This window comes from Chiroxiphia lanceolata, chromosome 11, assembly GCF_009829145.1.
Source record: "Chiroxiphia lanceolata isolate bChiLan1 chromosome 11, bChiLan1.pri, whole genome shotgun sequence".
Taxonomy (NCBI): domain Eukaryota; kingdom Metazoa; phylum Chordata; class Aves; order Passeriformes; family Pipridae; genus Chiroxiphia; species Chiroxiphia lanceolata.
In genome coordinates this window covers 17,872,993-17,892,428 of record NC_045647.1, presented here as the reverse complement: position 1 = coordinate 17,892,428, position 19,436 = coordinate 17,872,993, and the positions used below count along the sequence as shown (strand labels likewise).

General features: G+C 51.2%; 2 protein-coding genes across 4 annotated transcripts in view; one reads left to right on the top strand and one right to left on the bottom strand.

Annotated features, from left to right (window-relative positions):
- The window catches only part of LOC116792532 (serine/arginine repetitive matrix protein 2-like), a 280,339-nt gene extending 276,901 nt beyond the window's left edge, over positions 1–3,438 (bottom strand). The window contains 7 exon segments of the mRNA XM_032699541.1: positions 1,677–1,790; positions 2,011–2,144; positions 2,146–2,281; positions 2,359–2,483; positions 2,640–2,738; positions 2,829–2,920; positions 3,238–3,438. Of these exon segments, the coding sequence (XP_032555432.1) occupies positions 1,677–1,790; positions 2,011–2,144; positions 2,146–2,281; positions 2,359–2,483; positions 2,640–2,738; positions 2,829–2,920; positions 3,238–3,280 (743 nt within the window). The 5' untranslated portion in view covers positions 3,281–3,438.
- Positions 1–19,436, top strand: part of RNF123 (ring finger protein 123) — a 56,561-nt gene that overhangs the window by 212 nt on the left and 36,913 nt on the right. The window contains exons 1-13 of one of the 3 annotated variants that reach the window (XM_032699529.1): positions 6,653–6,698; positions 8,977–9,115; positions 10,169–10,253; positions 12,219–12,298; positions 13,119–13,216; positions 14,387–14,441; positions 14,755–14,840; positions 15,606–15,692; positions 16,200–16,267; positions 17,130–17,255; positions 17,983–18,097; positions 18,898–19,002; positions 19,133–19,258. In XM_032699529.1, coding sequence (XP_032555420.1) covers positions 9,034–9,115; positions 10,169–10,253; positions 12,219–12,298; positions 13,119–13,216; positions 14,387–14,441; positions 14,755–14,840; positions 15,606–15,692; positions 16,200–16,267; positions 17,130–17,255; positions 17,983–18,097; positions 18,898–19,002; positions 19,133–19,258 — 1,113 coding nt within the window. In that variant the 5' untranslated portion in view covers positions 6,653–6,698; positions 8,977–9,033. Of the gene's footprint in view, positions 1–6,652; positions 6,699–6,793; positions 6,865–8,976; positions 9,116–10,168; positions 10,254–12,218; positions 12,299–13,118; positions 13,217–14,386; positions 14,442–14,754; positions 14,841–15,605; positions 15,693–16,199; positions 16,268–17,129; positions 17,256–17,982; positions 18,098–18,897; positions 19,003–19,132; positions 19,259–19,436 lie in introns of those variants that run through there. The other 2 variants (XM_032699528.1, XM_032699530.1) reach the window with 2 other exon arrangements.

The window sequence follows — 19,436 nt, the reverse complement described above, 5'->3', positions numbered from 1 at the left end:
GAAACCATCTGCACGTGTGAGTTGTGGATTGTTTTCCATACCTGACCTCGAGTTGTGTGTAAGCTCAAGGACTCTGCCAAGGAGATGGTTGTCATATTTGCAGAGACAAGTAAACAGAGGCAGAAATGGAGAAAATCAGTTGCTTTCCAGAAGTGAATTATTCAGTGAGTCCGCAGGGTGTAAGACCGTGCCCCAGTGCCCGGTGCTAAGATGGAAAGACTGCCTGAATTGTGTGATGGTGTGATTTCCCCATACTTTGAAAGAGGAGAGAGAAAGACTTCAAAGTTATTGTTTCCCAGGAAGAAACCTTTACATTTCAGTGAGTCTGCTGTAGGAGACCTGGGTTTACATAGCAAGGAAAACACTTGCAATTTCAAACTTCAGGGCATAAAGAATTCTGCTCCCAGTGGCCCAGTGTGATGGTCCTGTGGCCAGATACTGTTGTCAGCCCTGAGAGAGTTACAACGAGAGCTTTCCGTGCTCTGAACCCAGGGCTGAAAGGCAGGACCCTGTGAAGCCACCTGTCACAGCCATGGGAATGGCTGATGTCCAAAGAAAGCTGCTGAGTTTTGGGAGCTCCTCAGTTATTAGTTAACGCCTTGGGGCTGCCTCAGAACAGCAGCCCCCAGGGCCAGCGAGGCCCAAAGCTTTCAGCCATGGTGCTGGGGAGCCAGTCAAGGCTGGCCTTGAAAAGAAGAAGGCTGGGGAAGGTGCTGCCAACCCTTGGGAGACAACGACCCCCTGGGCCCAGCCCTGAATGCTGCCCATGGAGAGAGGGAAGGAGGAGGAGGAAGCTGACATATGAGCGTGGTGCCTTCTAGTGTGCTTTATTGTGTTGGTGGAGCGGGATCAGGGCCAGCATTCCGGGATGGTGCACTGCAAGTCCAGTGCCCGTGTCCAGGCTGGCTGTGGGGATTCTGGGCCTGACGTTGAAGGAGAGAATGGTGTCGGATCCACACAGGCCCAGGGCTGCTGGAGCATCTGCCACTTTCTAGATTGTGGGAGACACAGGAGGACCCTGATGATACCTGGCTGGTGGTGCTGGAGCTGCTGATCTCTAGAGAGGGAGATTCCAGAGACTGTCCTGATTCTGCCTGGCTGCTGGTCTCAGGTGCTAGAGATCTGTGAGACAGCCCTGATGGCACCAGGCTGCCTGTGCTGGGGCTGATGGTGTCAGGTGGTGGCATGCTGTGGGAAGGTTCCAATCCCAACTGTTTGTCCATGCTGAGCTCCGAGTCATCTCTGGAGGCTGTACAGGGAAGCAGGAATGTCAAGTCTGCCCCAGGCCCAGGGCAGGATAGGCCAGAGCAGTGCCCCCAGCCCTCCTGGAGCAGACAGGCTCTGCCAAGCCCACCCTGGGCACCCGCTGCCAGGCCCAGGGTCACCAGGGTGCTTTGCCTTTTACCTGTGCCCAGACCAGCACAGCCATCACATTCCCAGATAGTTGTGCTGTCTCTCAGGCCGGAGCAGTGTCTGTGAGTGCCCTCGGCAGCACAGGAGGAGCACAGGAGCAGTTCCCAGGGCCTGGGGAAGCAAACGGGTTCATGGAGGTGAGGACAAAGTGTCCAAAGCGTGGGATTATCTGGCTGAGCTCTTCTCCTGGGTCCTTCTGCTTCGAGCCCTTGCTGAGGCACAGATCCCCTGCAGAGTCCCAGGGTGCAGCTTTGGCAACTTACCCCTGTTCCTCTGCCTCCTCCCTGCCTCCTGGAAAAAGGCACTCGCTGGCATTGCAGCGGCTGTGTCTCTCATATAATTGTCCATAGGCACCGTCTTCCTCCCATGATGGTCCCCTTTTGGGAAAGGAAGGGAAAATTGATGAGACCCTGATAGCAGAGTGGCAGGCAGGTGCAGGGCATTCCTGCTCTTCCCCCTGTGCCATTTCCAGCTCCTGCGGGAAGCTGAACCCAGGACTCACGGAACAGGGCAGGGCCAGGACTGCTGGGGCAGGCCTTGGCACAGCACAGCACTTGCACCCACCTGTGTTGTGAGCTGTGAAGAAAAAATACCAACCTCCTGGGGATTCGTATCCCCATGATAAACATTTCCATCAGAAATCTATACTCATTTTGACAATGTGGGCAGCAGAAGATGTAGAATCCAGAATGGATGGCCTGATTCTGGATACAGTCTCTGTGGAACCAGGCAGTTTTTGCAGGCTGGGCACACCAGGGTGTTGGAGGTCTTTCTGTCCTCCACAGGCTCCATGCAGATGAGGCATTCGGTGCCCGGCTCTGGAGTTGCCTCCACTGTCTGCTCTGGGCTGTGTGTGGGGCAGAAGGCCCTGGGGGGAAAAGGGGTGGGTGAGGTGAGAAGTGCTGGGCCCTTCCCTGGTGGTGGCAAGGAGGGGACAGGAGGTACCTGTACGGTGGAATGAACTGGGTGACACAGCGTCCCTGCTTGGCACAGGGCAGGTGGAAGCTCAGGTCACAGTCTCTTTCACAGCAAGAGACTGTGGCCCCGCTCTGGCCACAGATGCAACAGCTCTGGAAAGAGCAGAGCAGCCCCATCAGCAGCAGCCTCAGGGCCTCCTCCTTGTCCCAGAGCTGGTTGGAAGGGCTGGGCTTTCTTGCTTGGGGTCTGGGCCAAGCTCCAGCAAACCTCGCCTGGCACAAATCTCCCTGCTCTTGTCAGGCTCTCACCTTTTGTGCTGCCTGGTCAACTGTATGTTGGATATCCTTGGGGAGAAGGCCTAAGAATCCTACTTTCTTGTTTCTTTGTGGAAAAAGTTTAGCAAAAAACTGCAGGAGAGAAAAGATGAGGTGCTGATGAGAAGAGTGTAGTGGGAACTGCCCATTGGAAAGCTGGACGGAGCCCACGGAGCAACTCACCAGGCAGAACACGTGGGCACAGAGCCCATATTTCTGCATTTTTTCCCCACAGATGTCTGGGTCAGCCTCTGATCGTCCACACAGCAGGCATGCTGGAGGGGAGAGAGACCATGGCACCTCTGCAGGGCTGAGGCAGCTTCCCTGCGGGATCGACCCCAAGGGCTGCTCTGTCCCTGCCTGGCTGGCTGAAGGGCAGGGCTGGAGGTGTTGGGGAGGATTGGACATTGTGGGCACGGGTGAACCAGCAGATGTCCCCTGCCCCAGCTGGGCCCCACTTGATGGGGAAAGGAGGGTCCCAGCCCCAGGATGCCTGGACAGCTCCTGCCTACCCGTGCCAACGCTCCTGGCCCCACTCTGGCCACCCCAACAGCCCCTCTGCCAGGCTGCAGGAGCGGCACTTTGCTCTCACCTGGCTCCCTCACTTCAGGGGGCTCCTCCTTCTTGTCTGACATGGTCCCTGTCCCTGGAACGCTCCTCCAGGTGCTCCTCCGCTGGTTCTAAGGAGCGGGCAGTGAGTGAGACTGCAGCACAGGCCCAGAGCCCCGAGGTGCGGGGCTCCTCTGTTCCCTCAGAAGCTCAGCACAAGCCCCATCCCTCCTCCCATCATCAGGCCACACTGGCACACGGCCTGAGCCCAGCATTTATGCCCTTGGCCCCACAGGTCACAGTGGCCACTGTGACATCAGCATCGTGCACACAAAATAGGGGCAGAGATGGTCTCAGCCACTTGCCCCCTTTGTGCCTTGGAGGCAGGTGAAATCTGACTGGGCAACCTACTCCAATGGACCCTGCTTGACCAGGCACATGGACCAAAATATCTCAAGAGATCCCCTCTTGTATCACCTAGGATGTTGTTTGCATTTGTGTGTTACCTACTCGGGGGTGCAAATATAACTATAGTGAGTTTTGTTTACAGATTTCACTTTTGCTTTTTTTTTCCCAAGAAATTATTAGATGGTAAAAGCTCCATCTGTTATGCAAAATAGAAGTCCAGATAGAGACATCAGGCAAAGGAAGTACAGAGGCTGGCAAGGTAGAAATAAAAGGAATGAAGGAATGTGGAAAGGAGAGGGAGAAAGAGACAAAGAAGATAAAGCTTATCTTTTTTGACAGATAGTACTGATGGGAGCTCCCTCACTTGATGTGCCACCCTTTAGAGTCCAGAATATGAGGTGTGGGCAGTCTCAGAGGCTGTTCAGCCTTTTGCCTTGGATGAGCTTTCTGGGGGTCTCTGAGTGAGGGACCACCACCCTTAGGGTCTGCCCAGAGAAGAGATCCCAGCATTTCAGACCAGGATGTGGCTGGCAAAAGACTCTGAGGCGAGGGGAGAAGTTTGGCAAGATTTAGATATGTGAGTCACAAACTTTCACCCCAAAAGCTTTCCCTCCCTGCTCCTCCAGCAGGGAAGTCCCCAAAATCACCTGTAAAGACACAGGCCAGAGGGAGAGTTGCCAGGGAGAGGGGCTGTCCTGCTCTCTTTGCTCACATATGCCCCTTTCTGGCATCTCCAAAGCTTCACTGCCACTTGCAGGTTCCTACCCCACCAAAGCAAGGCTCACACTGACTCTGAAAGGCAGTTTATTGCACTGGAAAAAGTCCCTCTCTGCTGTGACTCTGCAGCCCTCCTGCTCTTTGTTCTGGAGACAGCACATCACCAAAGCACTAAGGAGTTCAGGAGAAAGATGCTGAGTCACCTGTGACATTTAGGTGCCATCCTGAGGTCCTTTGTGGTGCCCTGGCCACCCACTGTGTCTGAGCAGATGGGATGTGTGAGCCTAGGCCAGGCTCAAAGGTCACTTCTGTCCCCTGTACTGGGGAGCCCAGAACCAGAGGCAGTTCTTCAGATGCATCCTTACCGGTGTGGTGTAGACAGGGAGGATCATGAAATCACAGATGGGGTTGGAAGGGACCTCTGGAGATCATCTAGTCCAACCCCCCTGCTAAAGGAGGTTCACCCAGAGTGGGTTACACTTTCAGAAATGTTTTGAATGTCTCCAGGGAAGGAGACTTCACAGCCCCTCTGGGCAGCCCATTGCAGGGGCTGGGACATCCAGGCGGCATCAGGGCCATCCCACAGCTCCCCAGAACATGAGGACAGCAGCTACTCCAGCACTGCTGGGCCTGACCACACACATAACCATTCTCAGTTACAATGTCAGGCCCAGAATCCATAAGGCCAGTCCAGAAGCTGCTGTGCCAGCACCAAATCTTGAGAGCTGCATCCTGAGCTTGACCCGTTTCACAGCTTGCTGACATCCAACACCAGCAGCCACAGCACCACCATCCAGCTGCCATCAGGATTCTCCTGCAACTCCCCAGATCCTGGAGCACCACAGCTAGCAATGCCTAGGAGCAATAAATTGGGCAAGGGAGAGAGGCATGGCTGAGTAAGGACCTGCTGGTCCAAGTAAAGGGAAAGAAACAAATGCATAGATAGTTGAAGCGAGGACAGGTGACCTGGGAAGCACATAGAGATGAGGGACGGTTGTGTTGGGATGGGGTAAGGAAGGCCAAGGCAGAGCTGGACGTGTTCAAGGCCAGGTTGGACAGGGCTTGGAGCAACCTGGTCTAGTGGAAGGCTGGACATGCTTCAGTGATCTCAGACCTAGGGGGAGGTTAACAAGGCTTGGGGAGACCACTGATAGTGAGCATAAAAAATGCAGAATTTATGGGCCACAAGGACATCTGGCAGAAGTCCCAAGATAAGGAAGAAACTGATAAACCCAGCTCAGCAACTGTGCTGGAATCAGCTCCAACTGGGTAAAAGGTGATGCTGGCAAGGGGATCTGCGACCACTGATTTCATGGACCACTGACCCAAGAAATCCACAGACCCAAAAGAAGGAAAAGATTGAGCATGCAGTCTAATTAGCATGAGAACAAATAAAAGGTAGATACTAATCAATAAAATAACTATGTAACTTGCAGCCAATGAACACTAATTCCTTTGTTTGCTACAATGTATAAATAGTTGAAAGTTTTGATAGTTCGCGGGCTCCATTTGTGGAAATCTCTACCTTGCACCCTGCACAGAATAAACAATGTCTCATTTCTAAACTAGACTCTGTATCTGAGTTAGAGAGTTCTTAATCGGCAACAAGAGGACAGGGGGGAATGGCTTCAAATTGAGAGTAGCTTTGGATTAGGTATGAGGAAGAAGTTCTTGCTTGTGAGGGCAGTGAGGCCCTGCCACAGGTGTCTCTGAGAAGTTGTGATGTCCCATCCCTGGAAGTGTCCAAGGGCGGGTTGGACGGGGCTTGGAGCAACCTGGGCTAGTGGAAGGTGTCCCTGCCCATGGCAGGGGGTGGAATGAGATGGGGTTTAAGGTCCCTTTCAACCCAAACCATTCCATGATTCTCTGATTCTATCTCGCTGGTGGCAGATGCTCCAGCACCCCTGGAGGTCCGAGATCGCTCCCGCCTGCAAAGCCGGGCCCAGAGCCCCCACAGCCACCGCGGCCCCGCCGTCCCCGAGTGCTGGCCCTGACCCCGCTCCACCGGCATCATAAAGTGCACTGGGGGACTCCACGCTCATGTGTCGTTTTCCTCCTCCTCTTCTCTCTCCAGGGGCAGCATTCGCGGCTGGGCCCTGAGGGTTGTTGTCTCCTGGGGGTCGGCAGCACCTTCCCCGGCCTCGCTCGGGGGGTCTGGCCTTGGCCGGCTGCCCAGGCCCTGTTCGGTTTCCCCGGGGAAAGCTCACGCGGACACCGGGGGGTCTCTGCCCGTTCCCCCTTCCCCGGGCAGGGCGCCCTGCGCGGCGCTGCCCGAGCGGGTCCCGCCCGTCTCCCGGCAACGCGTCCCGCCCGCCCGCCATGGCCCTCGCGGGTCGCCGTAGCGGCGGCGGCGGCGGCGGCGGCGCGGCCGGGCGGGCGGTGAGTGCGGCGGCCGCGGGGCCCGGCCCGCCCCGGCTCCTCCTGCCCGGCCCCGGCGGCGCGGGGTCCCGGGGGGGCTCGGGCACGGCCGGCTCGGGGAGTGCCGTCCGGCTGTGGGGGACGTGCCCGACCGGGGGGGGCTCCGCGCCCCGGGGGCTGCGGGCAGGTGTAGGGGGGTCTCGGGTTCGGGGTGTTTGTGGGCGCGGGGGGTGCTCTGGGTTCGGGGTGGCTGTGGCTGCAGGGAGCGCTGCCCGCGTTAGGGGGTGCCCCGGGGTGTGGGGGGCCGCTGGGCTCGGGGCGCGCTGCCCGGCTGGGTGTGGGTGAGCCCGGCTCTGGGGCCGGGTCCCGGGGTGGGCAGGGCGGTACTGCCCGGGCTCTGTGGTTTGGGGGTGTGGGCGGGCTGAGGGGCCGCGGAGCCCCTGCCTGTGGTGAGCGCAGGGCAGCGTGCTGAGCGGTGCGGGGCTGATTGTTCCCCTGTGCTGCTGCCCTCCTGCGAGGGGAGTCGCGGCTGGGAGCTGCCGAACAAAGCTGTGCTGGCCCTCCCTGGCTGCTCGGCCTCCTCCCCTGCCTCCGGTCGGCTGCACTTAAGATCAGGCTTCCCCTGTGCTGCCTGTTCTACCCTACTGCTGGAAACTGCTTGCCCTTGCCCACAGAAAGGAGTTCAGTCCGTGGCCAGGCTCGGAGCTTCTTTGCTTCTGTGGATCACATGCAGATGTGTGTCCCCCTGCTCTGCCCTTTCTCTGACCTGTTGAAAGCAGCATCTGCTCCGACTAAGAAAACACCCTGGCACTGCAGTGGTGCCAGCAGTGCATCTTGTCTGGTGCCAGTGTGGCCGTGCTGTGTGCTCTGCTTGGGCATTCAGGCTATTTCAGCAGGGCTGGTCCCAGGCTGGCTGCCCCTGGGGAGAGTTATGGGCACTCCCCACCACTCCCGTGTGCTTTTAACTTGTCCTGACAGAGCTGAAATCATGTCTGTCACATTTCGAGTACTTTTAGGATAGTTCACATTGTGCTCTCTGCTCTGCTTTGATAGTAAACCATGTGTTTCAGGGTTTTGTTTTATCCCTTGTTCTGGGTTCCTAACGCAGGTCATTCAGGGCCTTTGATCCAAACTGGTGTTTGCTTTGTTCCTGCTATTTTGCTCAGCAGTGCTGCAGGAGGGACACCGGGCAGTGCTGCTCCACCGCTGGGTGCTGGGGTGGCCCTCAGGGAAGGGGCTTTAGAGAAGCCTTTCCCAAGTCCAGCTGAAGCTCAAGTGATCTGGAGTTACTGTGGCACTCACAGCACTTGGCAAGGCCACTGACTTTTCTTGGGTTCACCTGAGTTTCTGCTCTGTGTGAGATTGCCAGCAAGCATTTAATTCCTGCAGCCTTTGCTCCTGTTGCATCTCCCTGTTCCTCTGTGTGTCACAAAGTGCTTTGACAGACTTCTGTCCAGGGAACAGGAGAGTCTTCCAGTGATAGTTGTCTATTGGGGCAGTCGGAACCAGGAGAGGACTGTAGCCTAACATTTGGAAGCTGTATGGAACTAGCCACTTGAATTTACTCTTTTTGTCCTGGCACATATCAGATCAGCTTTGATAGTGTTCTTTGTTCTCCAGGAAGGCTCCTGAATCTGTAATCTCGTGGTAGATTTTTGCTTGTAAACACTTCTGTGTACTGTTACCTGTGTCTGCTTTTGTCCCTGTAAATCTGACAGCTGGGTCTTTGCTTTGTAGTCAGTGATACTCTATTGCAGTCCAGTCCATCTGCATTTGTATCATTCTTTCTCCCTCTCTCTCTGTTTTGGATAGCAGAATAATGTAAAAGCCTTTTAAACAGAAGATGAAGCAGGTACCTGTTGCTGTCTTAAAGAACACAGAGTGGGAGGCAAAGGCAGAAGTGTCTCATCAGGACACAAGTCCTGATGAGTGTGATGTGGTTGCTGGTTTAGGTGGTGTTTGGCAGTGGTGGCAGCTGTGGCCCTGTGCTGGCTCGGTGCTTTTGGCTCAGGCTTGCTGCCAAGGTTTTTCTGGCTTGGTTCTGCCTGTGCCTTTGTTTGGAGTGGGGTCTGTCTGGTTATTTGAAGTGTGGCTTAATACCTTGTCTCCTTTGGGAAGATTTCGAGCTGTTGGACAGGTGAGGCTGAGAGCAGGGTCAGCAGTTAGTTGGTTTTGGGCACTTAAATGATGTCATTAGTGTGGGGACTCTGGTTATTTTTGGCTTATCCCTGTTGTTTAATCCAGGTACATCAACCTCCAAGAAAGGGAGAAGTCTAAAGGCAGTGTCCTCTCCATAAAGTTTTGTTCTAGGTGTCTGTCCATCTTATGTCTGCCCTGGAAGTGGTGCCTGTGAAGAATGACTTCAAGAGGTGCTGGGACTGCTTTCTCAAGGAAGAATTACAGGCTGAGCACTGAGCCAGAGAAGTCCAAGGTCACAGGTATGGGCCTGTACAAACTGTGTGAAAACAGGAGCGCTGCAGATCCAGGCAGAGTCCCTCGTCTGAGCTCAGCTGCTTCCAGTTGCAGTTACCTTGCTAATGTGAAGTGTGGTGGGGCTGAAACTGAGTTAATCCCCCAGCCGAGATGAGATTTTGGGAGGGACGTTTCTGTAGTACTGAGGACTCCAGAAGCTCATGTCACAGTGCCTTTTCTTCAGCACACAGCCCTGCCTCGTGAGGCTGGAGAATGTCATGTTGCCTGCCTGCTGTCTGATTTCAGACTTATCTGATTTCATCTGATTTAGGGACTTCCTCTTCCAGGATGAACAGCTTGTCAAATTCTCAGTCCTTTTCTGGGAAATTCTGCTACCTGCCAGGCCATCTGTTTTCTCTCAGTCACCAATCCAGCACAGGTGTGCTTATGAGACCACAAATCTGGCATTTGAGGGCACTGTTGCACTCAGAAATAAGGAATGCTGCATCAGTGTGACACTAGGGGCTGTTTAGCACAACAAAAGCAAAGGTGAGGCACACATCATTAAAGAGAGCTGTGAGTTAGACAAGATGAACTGCATCTGCAGGTCTTTCTACCTCAGCATCATATCCCAGATATGAATCAGGACATCAGGAATTACAGTAGTGTTAAGAGGTTTTGGTTGGTTTTGGTTTTTTTTTTTTTTTTTTTAAATGAAATCGGGTTCCTACCTCCAGCTTTTGGGGTTACTTTATCTGGAAGTAGCACAGCAGGATTCCTCAGGACGTACTTCCACCTTTGGGGAGCAATTTATAGCCTCACATTTGCTATCACAGAGCAGCTCAAATTGGAAAGAGCCTTTGGTGTGGAGATGCAGTCCCATAATGCTGGACTCTGGTTTTGCTAGTGAGGACAGTAAGGTGATGAGTGACTTCTTGAAGCTGCTTTTCCCCACTGTGTTGATCAGCAAACATGAATATCATTTTCCCGTAGTTACCAGTTTGTTGCTTGTACATGAAATTAATGTTTTGAGTTTACCCCCGGCTCCCTAAGGTTATTTCCTTTCTGTTTTTCACAAGGGATCGTGAACAGCAGGCTGCTGAATGATTATCTGCATCGAGTCTTTACCAATGCTGATGGGAACCAGCCTGCAGCTGCTTACAGGTATCAGACTTCTCATTCCCCAGGTGGCAAGTGATGCCACCCCCAGATAAACAGCACTGTGGTGAAAGGAAAGATCTTTCAGTGCCCCACAGTGATCTTTGTTAACAGCACAGCAGCACCATGTTACAGAAATGACTCTGAGGTCTGCTCTTTTAGTGGCTTTTTCAAGTTGCAGGGCCTGCTAGGAAGGATTCTTCAGATTTTTTTGCATGAAAAATCCCATCTACAAAATCACTAGGCAGTATTTTTGAAGTAAGTAGGCATTCACCTTATTGTTCCTCTTCCCCCTTTGCTTGTAAGGAAGTGCGAAGTGCAGAGGTTTTAATTACGGGAATGAAAAATAGGTTATCAGTGCTCTGTGAACTTAAGGCAAGACTGTTACTGATACATACAATAACATACATTTTTCAGGCTGTGGAACTGCTGGTACTTCTATTAGAAGTCACCAAGCACAAAATTCCTGTTCAGTGACTGTTTTTTTCCTCTTTGTTGTCAGTTCTTCTCCACTTTATATCCCAGAAACTTGTAATGTTGAATGGGAAGGATTTCCCTTGCATCCAGCTCTTTGCCAGAGGCAAGTCAGACAGGTTCAGGGCGTGGAGAATGTGGCAGAGAGAGGCAGGCCTGTGGCTCCTGCCGGTTGGCAGAGCTGCAGAGTGGCTGGGGTCACATTCCACAGGCTATACTTAGGACTGCCAGCTCCAGTGTGAGCTCAGAGCTGCTATAAATAGCCCTTGGCTCTCTGGCTCTTGGTGAGCCCGGGTGATGGCGCAGGGGAGGCAAACTGGGTCATGTTACTTTGCCACAAGCTCTGCTGCCAGCAAGCCTTGGAACGTTCCATCTGCCTGAGCATTTGGGTTTTCAGTATTTCTCGTTCCTTTTGCCTGGTGATTAATGACTTGAAAGCACAGAACTGATACTTTGTTGGACTGGTCTCTCTTTTTTCCCGCCTTCCACCCTTTTCCCTGGACTTGGATATTTGGTAGAAAGCCCAATAGCAGTCACAGAGGTCTTGAAAATAACCATATGAGAGCAACTTTTATGGTATGACATCTTGCTTTCAGAGGCCTAAATTCCTCATAGAGGAGCTCACTGCATACATCTCTCTGTCTCCTGCTCTTCTACCCTCCTTCCAGAACTCCTCCTCCATGCTAGCTGCTGATTAAGCTACTTTGCTGAAGCCACCCTTCTCATGCCAACCAAAACTGATTCTGTGATTCCACTTCTGTGCATCTTTACATCCATCAGGCTTTCACAAGGTCTCACCACAGTCTTAGGGAAATCCCTAGTCCTGGAGTAGTGTTCCCCAGATGGCTTTGGAAATGGGAAGCAGGGATGGGAACAACTAGTGACTCTCACAATAAAAGGAGGCTCTTGTGCAAGGAACAGCTAAGTAAACTAGCCTTGAAAGGAGAGAACTAGGGGAGAGCAGTAAGTTCTCTAAAACAGTGGCCCAAAGAGGGTGCATGAGAGATTTTTCAGTGTGACACCAAAATGTCAGAGGGAGGGTGCTGGACTAGCCTGACCTTTGTCTGAACCTCTACAGCTGCTGTTGTGGTCTGTCTCTGTTCTTTTGTATTACAATATACTTCAGGGAAAAAACAAATCCTGACTTATGCCATGTTTGTATGATGCTGACTGCAGCAGAGTCGTGGTCCACAGTTGTTGGTAGAATAGCTGGTTTCTTGCTGCCACTGTACCACGTTACAGTTTCCTTACTGCCACAAAACACTCCTGAGCAGACTGACTGAAGATAGTAAGATTCTTTGTTATCTACTTGGCTTGTTCTTGCTGTATTTGGTCTCTGGTTCATTCATTGCCCCAAAGTGCTGAGCAGCAAATTCCTTAGATTTGTGACATGAGACAGTTCATGTCTCACAGTGCAGGACACATGTTTGGGCTGCAGCTCTTTAAAAACTGGAGACAGAGTTTTCTGAAGAGCTCCTTTGTATGCTTATTCCCTAGAAAGCACCTGACGTTCCAGAACCTGCAGGAGCACCTTGAGCGGTTGCTGGCAGAGGAGAATGGCTCTGAAGACAGTCGAGGTAGGAGATACCGAGTGCCTGTCCAGTTTGTGCTTCTGCTTGTGCTGCTTAATAGGGAGGGACAGGTTGTACCATGAAAGCAGTTCCCTGATGGAGTGTTGTTCTGCCTTCCTGTGCTCTAATTTGTTGTACTTTTAAATCCAGCCTGTGAGGGGCTCATGAGCCAGCCCTGGAGCAGGTCTGTTTGCAGGTGGAGGGGGCATATTTCCAGTCAAAAATGCCATGAAAAGTAGTTTGAGGGCAAAGGAGGTATTTTACTGATAATGATATGCAGAGCCATTTCTTTGAACAGCAGTGTGCAGAGCTGTCCTCAGTGGGAAATGCAGAGGCTTGTTGACAATTTTTACACACTGGTCTCCACTGTAGCTATTTATTTTCAGCCTCAGGCTCTTCCCTGTGCTTTTACCAGCATCTCTTTCCCTGAATGAGTCAGGATGTGACAGGATACAATCTGATTCCTCTGCTAGAAAGAGGAATTTTTCTTGCTGGCTGCAAGCGAAGTGTGATATGTTGGTCAAACGTTTGGCACAGAGTTTAGTCTTTGAATTTTGTCCAAGTAAAATTTTCAGGTGATGTGGAAAACTTAACATGTGTCCTGAATGCTGTGTAGCTGAGATCTTGTGTATTGTGAAAACTTCCTTTTAAATCTCACTAGTGTCTCCTGAGGTTCTTATGGTCTAACATGGGCAACACTATCTTAATCTTCCTCCCCTGTAGCAGAGTCCAGATGTTGTTGCAGTCTAGCTGGAGGCACTTGTCCTGTGTACTGTTAAGTCCTGCACAACTCTCCCTAACAGATTTTCTGCAACTCTTGTTTCAGATCAGGTAGCAGAGGGTCGACTCGGCCCCTCCACTGTGGTGTTGGACCACACCAGTGGGTTTGAGGGGCTCCTGCTGGTTGATGATGACTTACTTGGGGTGAGTGTGATGAAAAGGGTCTTGTGGGACTAGAAGCACTTGGGGCTTCTTGGTTTGTTCTTTGTAACAGATCCCTGTCACTGGCTTTGTAGCATGTTGTAAACAGAGTCTGCCCAGAAAGCTGCAGGATCCTGGAGGAAATGAGCTCTTCTGGAAAAGTTCTAGCAGTACCACTAAGTCTCAGCAAGCTCTGAGGGGGGCTGTGAGGAAATGAAAGGATTACCCTGGCCAGGGACTCTCTTGGCTAAGCAGAGGAAAGGCCAGCAGCCATCTTTCCTGTCCCTCCCTCCATCAGACTGCCTCTTCCTTCCTTCCTTTGGTCTTATCTAAAGGGTAGAAAGAGGCTAAAGCTGAGCCTTTCCTTTCTCCTTTGTTTCCACTAACTCTGTGCTTGTTCCTTAGCTGATGTTCTTCATGCAAAATGTCAACAGAAAGAATCTGCTGGAATTTAACCCTTTCTTACTGCAGTAATTTCTGCATTCCTTTCACCCCTTCACCGAGCACACATATCACCTGCTCCTGAGCTCATTCCCTCCTTAATCTATGCCTGGTTTTTTGCTCCTAGCAATGCAGGCTGCCCTGGTCTCCCCTTTCCCCTTAGTCACCTGCTGTAGCTCACTTTGGCTGACCCTCAGGAATGGATCAGACTGACTTGCCTGTGAATTCCTTGTTCCTACCTTCATCTCTTCTTCATGGTCTGTCCCGAGATTGTGAGAGTCAGCAATTAACAGGGTTGAGTTCCTGGACAGCATGTTACCTGTCAGTCATGGGCTTTAGTTTGGACACCTTGAATCTGTAGTTTTGTTCTAACTTTTCCAGAATTCAGATGTCTTTCCCATATAATTGTCACTTTTATGTACAGTTTTATTCCAGTTCACTAGAAACTGTCTGTCACTGTCTTGCCATTGTACTGTTGCCATTCTGTGTGGTTCACTGGGGTTTATCAAGTGCAGATGAGCTGTGGGAAGGACCTGGATGGTTCCCCAGGGCCAGTTAGCTCCAAGTACAACTGCTGGGATGGGGAAGGTGACCCTTCTCTTCCCAACACTGTCCTTGTGAATAGCTCTCCATCTTGCTTTGTTTTTGAGGGCTAGGACAGAGAAAATGGGGAGGGCTGAACAAACCTATTATTTTGCCTGACTCTAAAATATCTTTTGTTTGTTGGTCCAGGTGATTGGCCACAGTAACTTTGGGTCCATCAGGGCCACAACATGCGTGTATAAAGGTAAGAAGATAAACCAGTGATGCTTTGAGAAAATACCCCAGGAAGCGTGTGTGGAGAGTTACACAACTAGAGAGCTCAGAAGACCCTGAATATGTTCCAAATCTTCCAGCTCATCCACTGACTTTTCTAGGAAGTCAGAGGGGTGAAGGGTTGTGTGATGCCAGAGTGACCAGGTGGGAGGGGAATCCTGGGGATGTCCCAGAGCTCCTTTGTGTGCCACATTTGTTTCTGTGGGGGCAGTGTCAGGTTCAGCTTCTCTAAACAACAATCCAGGTGGCAGGAACTCACTCTGTGTCATCTCTTTTTCTTTCAGGGAAATGGATTTACGAGGTGCTCATCTCCTCCCAGGGACTCATGCAGATTGGCTGGTGTACTCTCAACTGCAGATTTAATCAGGAGGTAGTGTAACTGCTGCACGTGGCACAGGGCTGCTCTGTGTTTCTCCACTGCTTTTTAGGTCAGTGCGGAGCATCGCATGGGTGCTGTGCTCCTGCCCCACTGGCATTTTGTGCCCAGCATACACACTAGAAATGCCAGGTCTGCTGTTTCAAGAGTCTTTACTAGACTCTCTGGTCTGTGTTCACAGAATGGTGTGTGGTGTGAAAGCCTTGCAGGCTGGCTGTGTTGCTGTGCTCTTACTGCACGTAGCCACTGCTACGTGTTGACTTTCAGCTGGTGTCTTCTCCAGAACCTACGTGTGTCTGCAGTGCTGGCAGCTCATCTCAGGATGACCCTCAGCAGCTGATGCTAAGGGGTTTTTTTGTCCAGGAGAGGCAGGCCCAGGCCAGCTCTTCTCAGGCACCAGGCAGGATGTTTGGTGCTGGAAAGGGACGTCGGCTGCAGACTCACTAACTTGTCACTGTGCAACATATGAGAGGGGAAGTGATGGGCATCCCAGGGAGCTGCTTTGACAGAAACTGGAAGTGTAGGATGCCAGTACTCTTCTCCTGACCCAAAAATGAGTAGAGAGTGGTATATTTCTCTGAACCAAAGATCAGAGGCCACTGGATTCACTCCTAGAGTAAGGACTTTTCCCAGGCAGAGCATGTGTGATGTCAGCTGCTTTCCCTGTCTGCTGATCTCCCCCTTAAAGGTGCTCTTGCAATGAGAGGGATCTTTTATGCTTGGTCTGGTCTGAGTCTCCTCTTTCCTACTTTGGTGCAGGAAGGAGTTGGAGATACTCCAGATTCATATGCCTATGATGGAAACAGGGTGCGCAAGTGGAATGTGACTACTACCAACTATGGCAAAGTGAGTAGCTGTCCTCCCAGGAACGGGATGGAGAGGAAGGAGGAGAAAGCAAGTGACTCCTTCTGCTCACTGGATTCTGCTGGGCCCTGTGAAATGCCCTCAGGCTTTCCTCCCTGCTTCAGCCTGCTCTTGGGGGGCTGTGTGCCAGCAATTGTTTGTACTTTAAAGGTGCTGGACATGCTGAGTGCTTTGTTTAGCAACCCCAGCAGACTGACTCCCAGCACAGTGCTGCTGTCAGTCTCTGGAAGGCTCTGGTTCTCTGTAGCACATCAGTGCATGATGCATTGTTGGGATAAATATACGTTCCTAGTGCTGGAGGGGAAAAATTATCTCAATCAGGGGCTTGATGTGCAGCTTCCAGAAGTGCCTGAAAATGCTATGTGAGCTGCTGTGAGAAGAAACTCTCCCTCAACCCTGAATCACAAGGGATTGGTTGGGTTGCAGTCTTTCTTCTGATGTGGAAACACCTTGGAAATATGTTTAACCTTTTCTCTCCCTTTGCTGCAGTCCTGGGCAGCAGGAGACATCGTCAGCTGTCTGATAGACCTCGATGAGGGCACCATTGCTTTCTGCTTGTAAGCATCTTTGTCCTGTTTCCTGCTTTGTTGATGTCTGTGTGTAACATAAAGGTTTCCTCACTGCTCAGCAGGTTGATGAACCCTTTTTCTGCCCTCTCCCCTTTAAGTTCCTTGGTAGTTCTGGCATTTGCTTTTCTGTGTTGTTCAGAAACCGTCTGAACGGGTTGTTGGGTCTCCTAAGTTCAGTTGAGAGCATTTGGCAGAAAGATGTTCAAGCTACAAAGTGTGTGTAAAGTTTGCCAGGATTTTGGAGGGAAGCATCTTGTGATGCTTTAATGCCACACTTGGCTGAGCCGCACTGATGGCTTTTGTGGTCAGTGTAGACCTTGCCTGCCCTAAATTCACAAGGAGCTGTGGGAAGGGTGATAAATCTCCAGCTTCCAGCTCCCATGCACAATGAGAATTGTTCTCTGGCCCTGGCCTGTGACAAGTCAGTTGAAATTAAAAACTGTTAGATGGTCCATGTCATCTTTTATGGAAGAGTAGATTGAAAACATTGTCTTTCATTGCACTAACATCAAATAGATGAGGCCAAAAAGTCACCTGCCTTTGAAATGTGCTGCTGGTTAGTTATCTCATCGGGGTTTGGGTTGCCCTTGAACCCGAGTGGGCTCTGCGTGTTGTGCAGACTCCAGTGCCTTCATATGAAAATGGGAATGTCTCTGTGCTTCCCATGGCTGTTACTCAGCAGAGCTGTGGCATTTTCGTGTGTGCCAGGTTAACAGTGACAGGAGGCATGACTGACTGACATATCTGTGTTGGCAAGCTGCTGGGAGGGGAATGCAGGTATCTGTATTGCTCAGCTGACTTCAGACCCCTCCTGCTGTGACTAAAATCCTGTGGGTTTTCCTTCTTTCAGGAATGGCATGTCTCTGGGAACTGCCTTCGATAACATCACGAGGGGTGCTGGAATGGCTTATTTCCCTGCCATCAGCCTCTCCTTCAAAGAGTCTGTTGCTTTTAACTTCGGAAGCCGTCCACTCCGATATCCTTTGGGTGTGGGGAGAGGAGGTGTGAAGGAAGAAGAGCCTGTCCTTGAGACCATCTTTGAAGGCTGTAGAATATACAGACCTGACCGCAGTTCACTTTCTGCTGTTGGCACTTGTGTGCAGAGCAGAGTCAAGGAGAGAAGAACCAGATACCCCCTCAGCTGGAGCAGAACTGCAGGACACAAACATCAGTTTCAGAAATGAGAGTTGCTTTCAGCTCTGAGTCAGCAACTGCTGCTACAGCTGGGGGCTACCTGTTCCAGGCACTCAGATCTTGTAAAGTTCTCACTTTCCAGTTTTTGAAATCCTTGTGCTGCTGAGCCTCTTGGCCACTGATTTCTTTTACCTTCCAGCCATATGGGACCTCTGACATTTATTAGTGTTGCCTTCTGCCTTCCTCTGTGAATGGTGAAACCTGCAGCTCCTGTCAGAGCAGTTCTGGCTCTGCCTGTTGGTAGCTGTAGTAGGGGGTCAGGTTGGTCTTTCTGATAAAAAAATATTTCACCCAAGCAGAAGTGTGGTGTGAAAAACTTGCTGCTTTGCAATATTGAGGAAGTGGGGATAAGAGCTTGTGGCTAATCGTCCATTTAGAAGGCACTGTGGTTTGAACTGTGATTGAGGTGTGCATGGGTATAGAGTAAAATAGACACACAGCCTTTCCCTTGCACAAACAAAAGAAGCCCTGAAAGGATCAGATTGCATTTTCCCTTAACACTCACCTACTTATCCTGTGGAAGGTTACCGGCCCTTGCAGGATCCTCCCGTGGCAGACCTGGTGAAGGCTCGGAAGCTGTTGGGCTACTTGAAGAATGTGATCCATGTTGGAATAGATGTGACGGTAGGCTCACGGCACTGGGTGGGTCTGAGGGGCTGGGGAATGTGGTTCTGCTCTTCTCAGCACATGCTGCCAGCTCAGATGTTTGCATACACCAGAGACTCTAAATGCTTGCATGCTTTTGCATGGGGTGTGCATGTCCCTGGAGCTCTCTGCCTTGCAAAATGGGCTTCCTGGTAGTTCCAGGGCTTAATTTAAATCATACTGGGCTTTGTTGTTCTCAGTCTTATGAAAGTTCATTGCCAGTATTCAAGAAGTGATGTTTGTCAGGGTCAGAACTTCTGGGTTTGATTTTGCTCCCTTGAAAGCAGTTTGTTCATATCCTAAACTTTTTATTGGTGTCCTGGTGCAGTGATGTGGTGAAATTCTGGAAGGTCTGCCTTGAGAACTGTTTTTGCTGGAAAACACTATTTTCCACTAGGATGAGAGATCTGTTTATGCCCAAAACATAGGGAAAACCATCTGCTGTGGTCTTGGCTTGAATGGAGGCCTGCTTTGCTAGTCATCTCCTCTGTAGGGGTTCCCATTTACAAATTATCATGCAAACTTAACCCTTTTTTAGAAAAACATTGCCAAAGTGCCTGCATGTGGCTGATAGTGACATCTGGACTGCACTACAGCTTTCTAGAGGCGTAGGCCTGGCTTCTTTGCCATCCTAAATTCTCGTGTTCAAGGTTTTTACTGCAGTCAGGCATGGAACAGCAAACAGTGGCTGCTCCAGGCCTCTGGTTCACTCAGTCATTGGTGGACGGGTGGATTTGGTTGGATCCAAGCTATGTGTTTTTCTGCTTTTGTCATTGCAGGAAGGAAAGCTGGTGGAGAAGGACACATCCATGTGGCAGCTGCAGGGAGAACCCACAGTGTTGATTACATTAGCTCACATCTTCAATTATTTCTCCCCTCTCATGGTGAGTTTTGCCTGCCCGTTACAAGCTTCTGTAGTGCTTGTTTTTGCTCTTGCAAGGCAAAGTAAACCTCAGCTTTCTCTGGGAAGTGATTGTGCTGTGGAGGACTGTTGACCTGTCTCTCTGTCTGCAGTGCAAGGTATACCTGGTGGAAGATGTGCTCATGACCTTCCTGTTGAGCATCCTTGAGCGAGGAGGGGCAGTGGAGGCCCACCCCCTTATTCAACAGCTACTGGATCTCATGTGGCTTCTTATGGAGGTGAGTTACTAGGGTGCTGGATCACAGGGAGACTCTGGGAGGTGCTGAGGAGCTTTCCCTAGGAAATGCTGGTAGTGTTCAACTTCTTTCCCCTCCTGGTGACAAGATCCACCTTTTTTTTACGGTAGACCACCCTCTCACCTAGCTCAACTGGTGAGAGAACTGCTTCACACACAGG